Genomic DNA, 15,469 nt, shown 5'->3' on the forward strand with positions numbered 1-15,469 from the left:
AGAGCAAGACACCTTGGAAATATTCCAGATTCTAGAATGTGGTAACGTTGGATTATAGTGACCGTGCAACCTTTTCGTTGAAGGTCAAAATGTCTGCTGGCCGAGGAGAGAATGGATCCCGCTCATTTTTGTCATCCCGTGACCTTTCCTTTAGTGTCTCCATTGGCCGACACTTTAGCCCATAACAAGGCTGAGCCTTAACTTCAGGATCCTCGTGTTGTTGGCGAACCCCGTTGACCTTTTCTCGAAACCCTGTTGTCCTTTTTCTCTGAGCACCACGATCGGGTCAAGATGTTTGCCATTTGCACACAAGAGCTCGATCCGAATGATCACACTGGCGGGAAACGACAACACGACGTTCTCCCGAGGATGGACCATTTTCATTTCCAGCGCTCTCCTTCGGCTCCACCGCCTCAACTCTAAAGCCGCGTTCACACCAAAAGCGGTGCGAATCTTCGCGAGGGGCGGGGCTTATCTCAGGGGCTTTACTCCGTGGAAACAGTTATATTCTTCTCCATCCACCACGGAAGAACTAACCACTAGTTCTACTTTATACTAGTTGAGGACATCCCACAAACGTCGGAATATCTAACGCCCTCGTGTTTGGGTTCATGACATCACCCGTATGCTCACTAGGGTTGGGTACCGAAAACGCAACGCACATTTCGGTTACGATAGCCTATCATTTATCACCGTGCACCGTGTTTCAATGTCTGCGTGAGCCCGTGCCGAGCACATGAGTGTCAGGCTGGGCGCGATGGGGAGAGACTGGGCGCGATCGCCTTGAAAACGTGGAGATGATGACAAGAGCAGCCGTAACTCAGATTAGTTCCGAAACGTTGAAGTAGGCCAACAAATAATAAATTAGCCATGAGCCTATAACCATATTTAAGCTAGCTCGTAGCTCGCGCTAGCCGGTAGCTCGTAACTCGCGCGACAGTCTGAAATCCGTTTTTTGTCAGTGCATGAGAACGGCTTTTACAGGGAATATGGCAAAATAAGTTTTTTATGTCGTTATTGTTAATTGTCGTTTTGTGCTTTTTTTTATTTTTATGTATCGGTTCAGGCACCGATATCGTTTTTAAAATACCGGTTTACCACCGGTATCGAAAAAAGAAAAAAAACCCATACCCATCCTTAATGCTCACATAGCTCGGTGAATTTCAACGACTACGTCTGAATGACTTCCGCTTCCAGCGCTACGAGAGCAGCAGCAGTTAGCTTCACCAACGGCGGAGCGTCTCAACGCTGATTGGCAACTCGCCAACGGCCAATTCGCCTCAAAGGCACCGCGCGGCGAAAAATGCCGTCTATCGCAACAACTCACGTCTGTACGTTGACTCTAATTGCGCGAACAATTCTCAACGCACCTCAAGACTTCAAGACTTTCGTCCCCTCTGTCAGTAACTCCACAACCTTCCAGCTAACGGGACGACTCTGCATCTCACCTAATGGATTGGTGGAGGGGTTGCTCGTCTCAGTGACAGGTACTTTTTGTGATTTAGGCTGATAAGATTAGTGTTTTTTCATGAAATTATGACCCAAACCAGCCTTGGGAGTCATAAAACCCCAATCACCTCTACGAAGAATTGCTACGTCTACGTTTCATTTCATGGCATCAGCCACGCTGCCCGCCCCCACCCACCAGGCCGCCACTCTCTTTTCCCCGTTTGCTCGGTGGGTGCTTGGGGGGGGGGGAGACAGAGGTGCCGTCAGATATTTCAACACTGGACAGATGAATGGAGTTCATGCAAAACATGTTTTAAAAGCCAGAAGGAGGTGAATAGTAAGAAGGAGGGGTAGTGGCTTTGTAAAGTGCCCCATAGCCACCGCCAGCGCTCCATCACATGTCTCGGAGTTAATTCATGCGACGGGCGATTCGTGTCACTCGGCAGCGTGAAGACGCTTGGCCTCGTCTCTATTTCACATGACGATGTGTACATGCGGTCGGGCGAGGGGGCTTGTCGAGCGACGGATTGGCGACCGGCGTCGCCGCCGTCGAGGCCTCTCGGATCCCGTCAGACATCTAGGGGGCGAATAGGAAGCCGATACGGAGCACAGAGACCGTCTCACGGCGCTGACTGACTGGCAGCCCGATGACCTTATCACTGAATAACAACAGCGCCGATGCACATGGGATTCAAACACACACACACACACAGCTCTCACAGCCAAGACGCGAGGCTGTGCTCTACATATCGGCGCTTTGATCAGACACGCCGCAGATCACAAACCAGGAGAACAAATATCTCAGTATCTGTGCCTGAAATTGGCTGCCAGGAGTCCACAGCGTCGCCCCGATTCAGTGTGCGTCATTGTCGGGCTGAGAGCCGGCGCTGCACGACGAGGTTATTAAAACCCTGGATGCATTACAGCGGCCAGAAGCTAATACGTATAAAACTGCTAATTATCTTTCCTGTTAACATCGAAATCCAGTCCCTGCTTACACTTATCAAATAACATATTTGCTTTGTTCTGGCTTATCTATCTGTTTGTGTCTTTAATTAGGACTGTGCAGATACCTCAGTGGTTAGTGTGGAGCAGACCAACACATCAGACACAGGGCCCCGCGCTGCTCGTATATTTAAACTGAAACCAGATTGGGAGCGGGTGAGAAAGGCTCTTCTTCTCCTCAGGGAATTTGCCATAAAATTCTATGACAGGCTGCACTGAACGAACTATGACAGCTTTTGACACAGTCGACCATAGTATTCTCCTAGATAGGCTAAAGAACTGGGTTGGGGTGTCAGGTCTAGCACTAAAATGGTTTGCCTCTTACCTCAGTGAGAGACATTTCTCAGTGTCAGCTGGTCCATATAAATCCGACTCCGCCCCTCTGCACTGCGGGGTACCACAAGGCTCGGTGCTGGCCCCGTTACTCTTTGCCCTATACCTGATCCCATTGGGTCAGCTGATCAGAACATTCTCTGGCATCACATACCACCTTTATGCTGACGACATCCAGCTGCTTTGCTCTTTTAAACCGGAGCATATGCAGTCCCTCAGCATCCTGATGGAGTGTTTAGCCGCCATCGGGGGTTGGATGGCTAACAACCTCCTGCAATTAAATGCAACCAAGACCGAGGTGTTGGTCATCGCCTCGATGGCACCAGAGCCAGGGTACTAGAACATCTGGGCCCTCTCAAAAACAATGTCCACCCAACCATCAAAAACCTCGGTATTCATTTTGACCAGGCAATGCTGCTGGATAAACACGTCAAGACTCTGAGTCGCAATTGCTTTTTCCACCTGCGAAACATCGCGAAATTGCGTTCCATCATCGCCCACTCTGAGATGGAAATGGCTATACATGCCTTTGTATCCTCCAGACTGGATTATTGCAACTCACTTTTCACCTGTCTAAACCAGGCATCCATAAACCGCCTCCAACTGGTTCAAAATGCAGCTGCCAGATTACTCACCAGGTCAAAGAAATCGTGTCACATCACCCCTATACTGGCTGCCCTACACTGGTTACCAATCCAGTATAGGATCCAGTACAAAGTGCTTCTCTTTACCTTTAAGTCCATACACGGCCTCGCCCCAGTTATATACATGACCTCATCATACAGCACACCCCCAGCCGGTCCTTACGGTCAGCAGACCAGGGGCTCCTGGCAGTGCCGCGCACACGATTAAAAACAAAGGGCGATCGGTCCTTTGCTGCAGTCGCCCACGCCTGTGGAACACACTTCCGCAGGTGTTGAGAGCAGCTCAGTCCGAAAAAGCTTCAGAAATCAGCTAAAACACATCTCTACAAACAGGCATTTCTGGGTTAGGTTTCTGTGTGTTATCGGTTTTCTGCTCTCTATGTTTAATTTATTGTTTGTTGGTTTCTTCTACTGCGTTTGTGACTGCTCAAAAGTCTTGTGTACTGGAGGTAATGCACCCGCAATTTGTGATGTAGCACTGGCTTCAGCACCTTGCTGCTTTGTTTAACATGATGATATTGATGATGTTGTACTGTTTTTACTGTTTTTATTGTTTTTATTGTAAAGCACTCTGTGTATTCGTACTGCGAAGGGCGCTATATAAATAAACTTTTACTTACTTACTTACTTACAAGGATTCCATTTCCATATTAAAACAATCTCCCGTTTATAGATTGTAATTACTCGCGGGCTTCTTAAGATGGAAGCAAGGTTTTACAATGCTTTTTATTGGACAGGGACGCAAAACCACAGATTCAAACCGTATTTATTCAAAGTTCCACTTCATGTAAAGCTAGTTCAGGTAATTATTCATGACAATACAGGACTGTCTCAGAAAATTAGAATATTGTGATAAAGTTCTTTATTTTCTGTAATGCAATTAAAAAAACAAAAATGTCATGCATTCTGGATTCATTACAAATCAACTGAAATATTGCAAGCCTTTTATTCTTTTAATATTGCTGATTATGGCTTACAGCTTAAGAAAACTGAAATATCCTATTTCTAAATATTAGAATATCATGAAAAAGTATACTAGTAGGGTATTAAACAAATGACTTGAATCGTCTAATTAACTCGAAACACCTGGAAACACATTTTCAAATGTTTGATTTTGTTTTGCTGTTATAAATCTTTTTTTTTACTTGGTCTGAGGAAATATTCAAATTTTATGAGATAGGATTTTAGAGTTTTCTTAAGCTGTAAGCCATAATCAGCAATATTAAAAGAATAAAAGGCTTGCAATATTTCCAGAATGCATGACATTTTTGTTTTTTTAATTGCATTACAGAAAATAAAGAACTTTATCACAATATTCTAATTTTCTGAGACAGTCCTGTATGTATTGTCTTTGTTATTATTCCCCTCTTGTTAAGACACAGCTGTACAGCGCGGCACCATTCTGTGCTGGCTTGGCTTCTTGGTCCCTGAGAGCCAATCAGACTCTGAACACTGCACTGGTATTACACCATAATAAGGCTGAGTCAATGCATCCGTCCCATTGTATGGTCCTTTTGTGATAGAAGTGCCGTTCTCGGGGATTAAACTGAAGACAAGGCGGCAGTAGCGTTAGCATGGCGGGGATACCGACGTGCAGCAAACCAGATGTGAATTCAGCCGACCTTTAGATGTGCGATCTAAAAGACTGCGTGAGAGGAAATACGTATTAACGATGCCGACAACCAGTCAAAAATATATTTTGTGGTGGCTAGCTGTTTTTTGTTATTCAATTCAGGTTTTTTTGGATAGCCCAATATCACAAATTACAAATGTGGCTTTACAATCTGTACACATACGACACCCCTGACCTTTGACCTCATATCGCATCAGGGAAACATCCCAAGAATTAGCAAAAACCCTTTCAAGAGAGCAACAGAGGAGGATCCCTCTCCCGGATGGACAGAGGCAATAGATGTCATGATGTAATGATAACGGACTAAACCCTCATACCGCCATCACCACGCCTCTCGAGTCCATAGAGACACCGTCACGCTGCTCCGATTTAGGCTTTTCTCATGAAAGTCTTGCGTTCACAGATGCAAATCTTTTTTCTTTACAAATATTATTGGTTATGGATGAATTGACCTACTCAGATGGACTGCTTTTATGTGCACCTGAGCAAAGCCTCTTTTTCAAAGACATAACGGCGGCGGTGGAGAGGCCAAAGGAGGCGCAACTCAGGCTCGAGTGTCTCGCTCAAAGACACTTCCAGATGTGTGCAGAAGGAGCTGAAATGAGACAAAAAGAACTTCGAGATTTATCGCCTGCCTGTGCTTCAGGGCTATTTGTCAAGCTGAAAAAAAAGTAGAAAAAAACAAGGATGGGCCTCATGCAAGAGCCACTCTTACACACAGATGTGTGCCGAAGCGGAACAAGTGATTTATTCAATTCAATTCAGTTTATTTTGTATAGCCCTATATCACAAATTACAAATTTGCCTCAGAGAGCTTTACAATCTGTAAACTTTTGATTGCCGCCGGCAAAAATTGCTTTTCAGAGCTTGCGTACCAGGCAAGGACGGACGACACTTGTTTGATTCAAACGTTGCAAGTCCTTAATCTGAATGAATTTACACGGTGAAATAAAAAATTATAATAAAAGAAACACCATTCTATTCACCAGGAAGTGATGTGCATGCTTCCTAATGTCTCCCCCGCCCCCTTAAAAAATGGAGGCGTCAAGTAAATGTTACAAATGTGCCCCGACTCGTGAAACTTGTACATTCGTGCAGGTAAAGAAACGGATCTGGAACATTCTTAGGATGGAAGCTCACAGAGAAAGAAGAGATTCAGGTCATGAATGTGGGTCGCAACTCAAGGTTATCACCTCGTTTTCACCTTGTGATGTTGTCCTGGAGGCTCCTAGTGTAGCGAAAAACTACTGCACAAGGACTTTGCCAGGAGAGCCCCTCCATACCCCCCCCCCCCCCCCGTGGTATTGTTGTTGTTCGCAGATCGTCCAGTTTTTAATGGAGACCGTTCATTTCATTATTTTTAATGTTGTTGTTGTTGTTTCAGCCCAAATAAGAACACCAGTGTTACCTTACATGTCATTTAGCTCACGCTTTTATCCAAAGCGACTTACATTCATGTTACATTCATACACCGTAGACACAGCTACAGAGAGAAATTCAGTGTCTTGCTCAAGGACACATCGACTAGGGCGGGGCTTGAGCCGCCAACCCCCTTATTGAAAGACAGACCTGTTAACCACTGACCCACAGTCATGTTTTTGCTTGAGCGCCATTGTTTGGATTTTTTGATTTCTGGCTTATTGACTGAAACAGTTAATAGATTATCAAAAATGATAAAAAAATTTCTTGACTATCAACTGAATCGATAAACTGGATTTCAGTCTCACCCATGACGTACATGAAGTTCACCAAGGTCAACCACCACTCACGTTGATACAACACCGTTACTCACGGTGTAACATGAGCCCAAATGGAGGCTTTCCAACACTAAAAAGGTTCATCCAAGTGATCTGGATCCACAATCTGCAGCTGCTTTTCATTTCATCTGCAGAGCTTGGGCCTAATCTCTTCCCTTCATGCACGCTCTGATCTCACAGCTTTGTCTTTAGCTTAACAACTCAGGTCAACATCAAACAGCCGCCTTGTTCTACTCAGCTTATGTCAGTCGAGGTCGGCCGCCGCCTAGTAGTGCATCTCATTGGCCCCGACAGCACCATTAGGTAATGAGATGCAGGAGCAGGAAATAGGAACCCAGGTGAGAGAGGCCGATGTTTGAGTGACCCCCGTGCGTTACACGTCCTGACACCGCCGTGACCCCTCTGCTGCTGAACAAGTAGGGCGGCGGAGCGAAACACGCGCTTCTATATACATGTGCTTTGCTTTAAGGGGATCACCACTATAGAAATAGAAGCGATTCCCCTTTACATGCCCACGGCGCGAAGGTAGGCTGACCAGACGTCCGGTTTTCCCCGGACATGTCCTGTTTTTGAGACCTAAAAAATGCGTCCGGCAGGGATTCCAAAAACGTCCGGGATTTTGCTTCGTCGGATATTTGTGTTTCTCTGGGTCTTTCACAAACTAGTATTTACCCCTTACACGTTTTGGAAATGGTATCTCCCTTACGTTCCACCTTCTTGCGCGAGCTCTGACTGTAGAGAGAACAGTCATTGGTCGACCGATCTCAGGGTTGCCAGATACACGATAATTATCCTCCAAATACGACCATGTTGAGCCTTTGGTACGATACTTCACCATCTCCAATCTGGCAACACTGAGCACCTTGCCGCCTCCACTAGTTCATTGTTGTTTGTGCTATAAACTACTACCAGCGCCGCCGCTCCCATAACGCGCACTACGCGCTGTGCGTAGGACACCACGTCCTGAGGGGGCTCCACAAAATAGGCAACTAAAAAAATCCTCATAGTTATAATAATTATAATGCCGATATTATTTCAGTCTAGAAATATTAGGCACCTTTTAGGCATGTATATCACAAAACAGGTAAAACAAGAGAGATGTTAGGGCACACTGACTACTACTACCCCCCCCCCCCGAGACGAAGTGTCCTCTTTTTCACAAACTCAAATCTGGTCACCCTAGCTAAGGGGACGCCGTTGTAATTTCGGGGGCCCGGTTCTGCGGCAAACCTCGGACGGTACGCACGGCAGAGGTGGCTTTCTCTGATGGATTTCTGTTGCAGCGGTGCGGTCTGGGCTGCAGAGATATTACAATGTAGAGTACACTCAGACACTCGGTCGTGGATGAATACAGACTCCAGGCGGGGGGGAAAAGAGTGAATGTACAATATGGCTTGCAAAAAGCAAACAGTAGCTCAGCTGAATGCGATGCAGGGAGCACGCTCATGCCACAGTGACTCACTACGAATTGCAGAGCCCTCCAGGATTGCTTTGTTTCTCTAATGCAAGCCCAGAGAAAGAAAAAAAAGGGGGTGAGCATCAGAAGACCCCTATGGAGACCCCGAAGGGTCCAGTAATGCGTGATAGCGCGAGCCGCCGCTTTAATATTCAAGCACGGTCCTCTCGGTAAATATGTTAGCAGGCATCGGGATGGAAAAGAGATCAGGACACGAGACTGAAGGAACATTACTCGAATCATTTACACCACTCTGCCAATGATGGAGCAGTTTAAAGCCCAGAGCTTTCTGCGGGGAAAATAACAATGCAGAAAAAACACAGAGGACCACAGTCAACCACGAGGGAGGTCAAAGCTGAAGGCTCGAAATAATTCCTAATGAAGGAGCTATGAAGTATGAGCTTTGTGTGCTGCCAAATTGATTTAGCTGAACACATTCTTTTCATTTTCTTCCATAAAGATGCTCATACTTTTTTACAGCGCCTATAGAAGACCTCGATGATTTGCTTCGAATTTAGAGCCAAGGTCATCATCAAAGCGGCTCTCCTTCTGCATGCTTAATGCCGCCTGGCAGAGGACTGGAATGGAAATCATCCTTTTCACTTCAGAAAAAAAGTTGGTAATTCTTTGCTCCTCTGATGAGTTTAATGCTTGGATGGAGAGGCCCAGCTCCACGAGTTAAAAGAGAATGCCACCCAACGTTTTTTTCTTTTCTTTCGAAATTCATCATCCTGGTGAGGATTGGCGGTCTCCCACACAATGATGATTTGTAAAAAGAATGGAAAATGTAACCCTGATGGCATCCCAAAATAATGTAGCAGGGCGAAATGAGTCTGGTTTGTCAATGACATTTGGGGGGGGGGAGACATCAGAGTCCACAAAGGAGTGGACCGCCGTCATCAATGGAGCTCTGTACTGATTTTGAAGCCACAGTGACTCACACTAAAATGTTGTGACACCGCCAGTGAGACGTAGCTCATAAGATGTGTGCCGTCGTGCCTCTCGACAGTTCGCACTGCGGAGAAGCAAGACTGGATGGATCGTTGGAAAGGAAAATGGCCGCCTCTCACCACCCAGGATTTTGCGTGTGTTTCCCGAAGCGGCGATTGAATTATCCGCAAGCAAATCAAAGTGACACGTTAATCACGGCGCGTGACACGTGCCGTAAAACATCGCTGACGGTTGCACTTATATGACAGCCAGTTTAGGATCTCGGTGGATCGGTTTCAAGTCGTCCGACGTACCGCGTCGTAGTGAGGACACGTTTCGCCGAACGGGGAAGTGACGCTCAACATTTCCAGGTTATTTTGGAAGGAGCAGAGAAAGGGCTGTGCAGCATGAGGAGTAATAGCTGAGCAGACAAAGAGAAGAGTGCCAACTACCAGAAACTAAGAGCTGCAGAAACACCGGGTTTTTTTTAGGTGCTGCAATAGCATCTATTAAATCAGAAGTGGAGAATATATCTTCACTGAAAGGCACAGAATGCCTTTCTTGGTTTGACAGATGGTTCATCCAATCACCTCCAGAGCTTTTTTTTCTGTCCCTGTGGTATAAATGATTCGAGTAATGTTCCTTCAGTCTTTCCCAAACAGCCGTCGCCGACTCTTTCTCAAATGGTTCTGCGCAAAGGAACCATCCAATGAGGCAAAAGAGGCCTAAAAGCTCAAGTCTAACTATAAGAAACTTCAGAGGGCGATAATTATCGTTTGGTTCATCACGGACTGTATATAAGAAATGGATGTAGTCATCGTGATGTCAGCCCATTGGTTTGTGGACAGATGTTTTGAAGCCTGGAATTTGGCTTTTTGGCCGCCGCCATCTTGGATTGTGGCCGCCGCCATCTTGGATTGTGGCCGCCGCCATCTTGGATTGTGGCTGCCGCCATCTTGGATTGTGGTGCTATTTTAGCTTCATTTTTTTTAACCGGTGAACCGAAGTGACCGCAAATGATGTCAGATACAACTCTGGTAGCACGAGTAAACTTTCATGAGCCCCGCCCTAATGCATACTCGGCTTTATGGTCTATTTGACACCAAATGGACCATCATTTACGAAGTAAACATCATGCTGTTTTTAAAGAAACTAGAGATAGAAAGATAAACTCATATTTACAATGTTTACTGAGGTAATGAATGAGAAGTCATTTTTATCATAGACTTTTATGCAATCAGACTTCTATGCAACCAGGCTCCTGCTGGGCATGAGCAAGAATTGGAAGTTTGGGACGTTTCTACGTCGGCCTCAGTTTTCAGAACCTCTCACGCAGTCATGTGACCCAGTGTTATTATCAAAATATCTACATCAGGAACTTTAAAAAGCTTCAAACTACTTTAATAGGAAATCAGGGTAAAAAATTAATTTAAAAGATGCTCTTCTGGACAAACTGTTTGACTGACGGCGATCTTTGGGAAGTGTAGTGAACACTGCAACAATGAGTGCTTCATTTAGCCTCATATATGCTCAAAGATCTTGATGAATGTCACTTCTAACGCACAAAGATGGCCTCATGTGATCCGATTATTTTAAAAGGAACAATTTGTATGTTCCCACTCGAAGACTACATTGATTTGAGTTCCTCGAGCTGAGTTAGAGCAAAGGCCAACTGTCTGTTAACCTCCAACACACACACACTCACACAAAGCAAGCAGAGAGTTGCCACTGCTGCTCTCTGACTGCACCACTGAACTGGAATGTGGTCCAGCGAGGAAATCCAGACATTTCCAAATTTATCGTCGAATAAACTGGCAACGTTGAGAGCGGCTGACAGGCCATTCATCGTGGCGGGCGCTGGCCCAATGGCGTGTGCGCTTACGGGGGCTGCTGCGCTTTGATTTTCTGTCCGAGCCGCCATGAAAGATGAGCTACGGAGAGAGGGCGGAGGCGACGCAGCCAACCCACCACCACGAGGCTTCACCTCTCCGCCCACCGGTTCCACCACGGGGGCCGTGGAGGGGTGGGGGAGGAGTTTAAAGAGATGGTCATGAAAATGATGAGTGGTTTGACTCCATCAGTGGGTGAGCAGTCATAAACACTACATATGTAGATGATGACATTATTCTTTTTTGTATACATGTGGTGGTCTGAGCTACTCGTACAACTGGTCACATGCAGCCGGTTTCAAACGGGGGATTTTAGGAGGATTTGAAGATTACAAGTACGGATTTTTTTTTAAATACGACATGTTTCATTCTTAAAATTCAGCTCAGGGCTGGAAAAGAGGAGTGAGCGACACACAGGGAGAGTCAAAGCTCAAATCATATATCCATATGTCTTAAACTAGACCAAAATCCAGAGATTGATTGAACAATTTTGTGCAATAACACTCTAATGAGATCACTTTGGGGTGAAACCGAGTCAATAATGAACGGCTGAGGGGAGGAGAGCAGGGTTGCTGTTAACTCCTGGGATAATTTCGGTTCATGGGTGACAATAAGAGGCTGGTGAAAGCAGCACTTTGGGAGAAAACACTGCAAATGAGGAGGCAAAGGAGAGCACATTTCAGTGCACAGGCAGTTCATTTTTCACATCAGTGTCTACTTTTGTTCCCGGCAAGCTGCCAAAGACATTGATGTCGGCACTATCCCTCCTCCACAGCGGTAATTATGCTGCCGGCAAATGCTTGATTAAAAGATCGAATGTGCAAACTTAGTGTTCGACATCTCCCAACAAGTTCCGAATGCTTTAAACCGGTTCTCGTGGGTCTTTGATGCCACCGGCGTCCCAACATGAAGTGCATGGGAAACATCCTTTTGCTTTCTGCTCTGTGTCAGGGTGGAAGTGTAAATGCACCAGCGGATGTATTATTCAAGAGGTAAGCATGGCGTGGATGGATATAGCCTTAACCCGAGTGAAATTATAAAAGCTCTGAAGGCTGGAGTCGGGCCTCCTCCCCTCTGTTGCTTCATCACCTAAAGCTCAATTGTGTGTAAATCAGCATTCCACAAGGCAGCAAATGGCCTGCATCAGAGTCAAGAAAACCCACGGGGTTAGTTGAAGAACAAGGTTCCGCATCATACCACCGTGAGAACGGAGCTAGATTACGAGGAATCTCCCATGAAAAATGTAAAAATAATTCAGTGGTGACAGTCCAATCATGTCACCACGGGCTGGCTGCCGAGCAGTTTACCGTAAAGGGAATATTAATACATCAAATCAGATTACAGAAATACCACAAGGTACAACAAGGTCACCATGAAATGACTGGTGATGAGCACATGCAGACGTACAAGTCCTTAGACATTATTATGGGGATTTCGTCTCAGCATCACAGGATCTGACCTGCATCCCAATAAGAAGCCCTCAGGACACAATGGTAGTGCTGACAAAGTTTTTTAAATAAATGTAAATAAATAAAGAAAATTTTTTTTTAAGGCTAGAAGTGTCCTTACCCTCTCTAAGCAGATGTGAATAGATGAGCCAGAGAAGCAGCAGGCAGCAGAGTGACGCACCTCCACCTGCGGAGAGCGTCTTCACTCCAGACTGCATCCTAACACCTTGAGCGTGTTCTTTTCTTTTTTTCTTTAAAAAAAAAAAAAAAAAAAGATTATCCAAACTTTGAACGCTCGTGCAGCTCAGATGTCAAGCAGGTCGACGGAAGAGTGGCTCATCCACTGGCGTCTCCACAGGCTGTCGTCGGCATCCATTTTGAGGTTATAAAAAAAAAGAAGAAAAAAAAGGAGAGGGACCGGTAGTAATCCCCTTTGCTTTTCAAATTCCCTCGGTGAGCCGCATATCCATCCAGGCTGCTCAGCGCGCGCGCACACACACACACACACGTGCGTGCGCGGACGCAGACGCACACAAACACACACAGAGGGGTACAATGTCACCAGATCGGGCCAAGTTTACGCAGCTGTGGTCTCAGGAGCTGCAATTCTCCTTGCTGGCTTCAGCAACAACAACAAACTGTTAGTATGTAGATGAAGAGCAGTGAGCAGCAACGGTCCTCACCCGGGGACACTGACGATGATGATGATGATGATGCTGCTCGGGCATTCAGCCCGCTCACCTTGCCCTGCGCGCCGCGGCCGACCCTCTTCGCACAGTTAATATTCCCAACCAACTTCTGCCCCGAGCGCGGCTCTGCGCGCCTCTACAGAGGGACGCGCAAGTTCACCCGGGCGGACATGACGAACATACCGAGCAGCAACTTGCCCCGACAACTCGGCACCCCGGCGTCCGGAGCCGGCTTGTTTGTTGTTGTTGTTGTTGTTGTTGTTGTTGTTGTTCTTCTTCTTCCTTTTCAACCACACAGCTGAAGGCGCAGATGCGTCATACGTGGCCACATTTATGCTCTGCAGCTGCAGCTCAAATGTCACGTCAAAAACAAGAGCGACGTGGTTGGGTCTCACGCAGCGCGCCGCCGCCGCCGCTGCCACTGGACAAAAAGCGCGTCGCCGACGCGGTGAAGTTGGACACACGTGTCACCTGTATGAGCCTTTGTGGAGGGCGCCGGGGGAAAACTGTCAGTGGTGATGCCTTTGCGCCTCGGGCGAGAAGAAATACTGAAATCAAGCTTCCCGTGGAGTTTGTTACAGATGAGTGTGTGAACCATGCAGCCTCAACCCGTCCCGGTCGGCTCCATTTGCATTGCGGGCGACGCCGTAGAAGAAGAGGATTCCCTCCCTCCAGTCCATGGAAGAAGAACTGCTGCTGCACCCCGGAGTTCTCTCTCGCTCTCTCTCGCTCTCTCTCGCTCTCTCTCGCTCTCTCTCGCTCTCTCTCGCTCTCTCTCGCTCTCTCTCTCTCCAGTGCCCCAATTCCTTCTCCCATGGATATAAATCCCAAACTGTATATATGAAGATGCTCATTTGCACACAGTGACATGTCCCACCCCGGCCCATGGAGACCCCCCCCCCCCCCCACACACACACATTCTGACATCTTCTACATGTGTGTATGCCCTCTTTCATGGGTGGAAACAACGCCCTTGAGGACTGCTGCATGGTCTGAGGACAACAGTTAACATTTAGCTCACTGCCATTCTGGGGGGAAACAAGTGGGAGGTCTGTTCCTTCAGTGGACTGCCGGTATAAGTGCTCTCAAGTTACATTTCTATTTACTGTCTCCAATCACATCAGCATCTCCACGTGTGTGTGTGTGTTTTAAAGCCTTACTGACGCAGTCGATCTTCTGAACGAGCACCATCGAAGCCACTCGAGGACCATTACTGTAACTCCACTGCTGTTCTTTCAGCCTTCCACTTAATGGCTTTTTATGATCACTGAAGTAGTGGATGGGTCTCAAACTGCATTGTTCAGGTATTAGAGGGATACGTGGCCCATTTGCCGACTTGTGTCTTAAAATCCGCTGATGTTTTCTGCGTTACTGCTCCTATGTTGCAGTGGTGCACCATACTGGGAGATATAGTGGAGGAACCCCAGGGAGGGTTTTGGCCCCTGGGGTGCGATTTGTTTTCCTCCCTCGTCTCCAGCTCGGCTCAGACAGCTATCAGATTGGAGAGCCACGTTTCATTCCGTCAGAGTGACGTCCCAGACGTGCAGGGTTGCAGTGTAATTAATCATAATCCATCACTGTGACTGACAGGGCCGTGAAAAAATTCTGCCAGTTCATTTTCTACCCATCATATTTATTTCTGCGTTTACCAATAATATAAAGACTTGTTCTTAATTGCATGTGGGCATGTGTGGATTGTAATATTGTAGTGATGCCAGTGGGTGCACTTTAAAAAGAGCTTCAGTGGACAAAAAACTGAAAAACTTTTTCTTTTAAGTCATTCATTCAGGCTGGGTGCTTATGCAGATGCTTCATAGCTGTCTACAGGTGGTTATAATGTTTATACTAAAGCTGGTTCTTAATGCTAAGTTATTTATCTTTGTTTGTGCATATGTTTATACCAAGTAAATAAGTACATTTGCACAAGTTAATTCCTTAATTTGAGATTAAATTAAAGTGTACGCAACTGTATTACAACTTGTTTCCATCTCGAGAACATAGTGGGGGAAAAACAAGAACACATATTGGTCTTAGAAATTGGTAGAGACCAAAAATAGAGCCAAAAGGACATTCATCTGGTGGGCCAGAAACAAAAAAATCTTTGTTTTGCTCAGTGCTGGATGTGTATGATAAGTTCAATCAGGAGAGACTTATTCCTGAATTCAACAATAAACTTTATTCCTATAACAAAAATGGAATCGCGCGTATCTTTGGTGATCGGCCTCCATCCTGAACC

General features: G+C 46.2%; 1 protein-coding gene across 1 annotated transcript in view; it reads right to left on the reverse strand.

Moving 5' to 3' along the window:
- Positions 1 to 12,812, reverse strand: part of tafa5l (TAFA chemokine like family member 5, like) — a 45,743-nt gene extending 32,931 nt beyond the window's left edge. Inside the window, exon 1 of the mRNA XM_056424151.1 lies at positions 12,666 to 12,812. Within this exon, the coding sequence (XP_056280126.1) occupies positions 12,666 to 12,762 (97 nt within the window). The 5' untranslated portion in view covers positions 12,763 to 12,812. The remainder of the gene's footprint in view (positions 1 to 12,665) is intronic.
- Positions 12,813 to 15,469: the final 2,657 nt, after the last annotated feature.

This window comes from Pseudoliparis swirei, chromosome 9, assembly GCF_029220125.1.
Source record: "Pseudoliparis swirei isolate HS2019 ecotype Mariana Trench chromosome 9, NWPU_hadal_v1, whole genome shotgun sequence".
Lineage (NCBI taxonomy): Eukaryota > Metazoa > Chordata > Actinopteri > Perciformes > Liparidae > Pseudoliparis > Pseudoliparis swirei.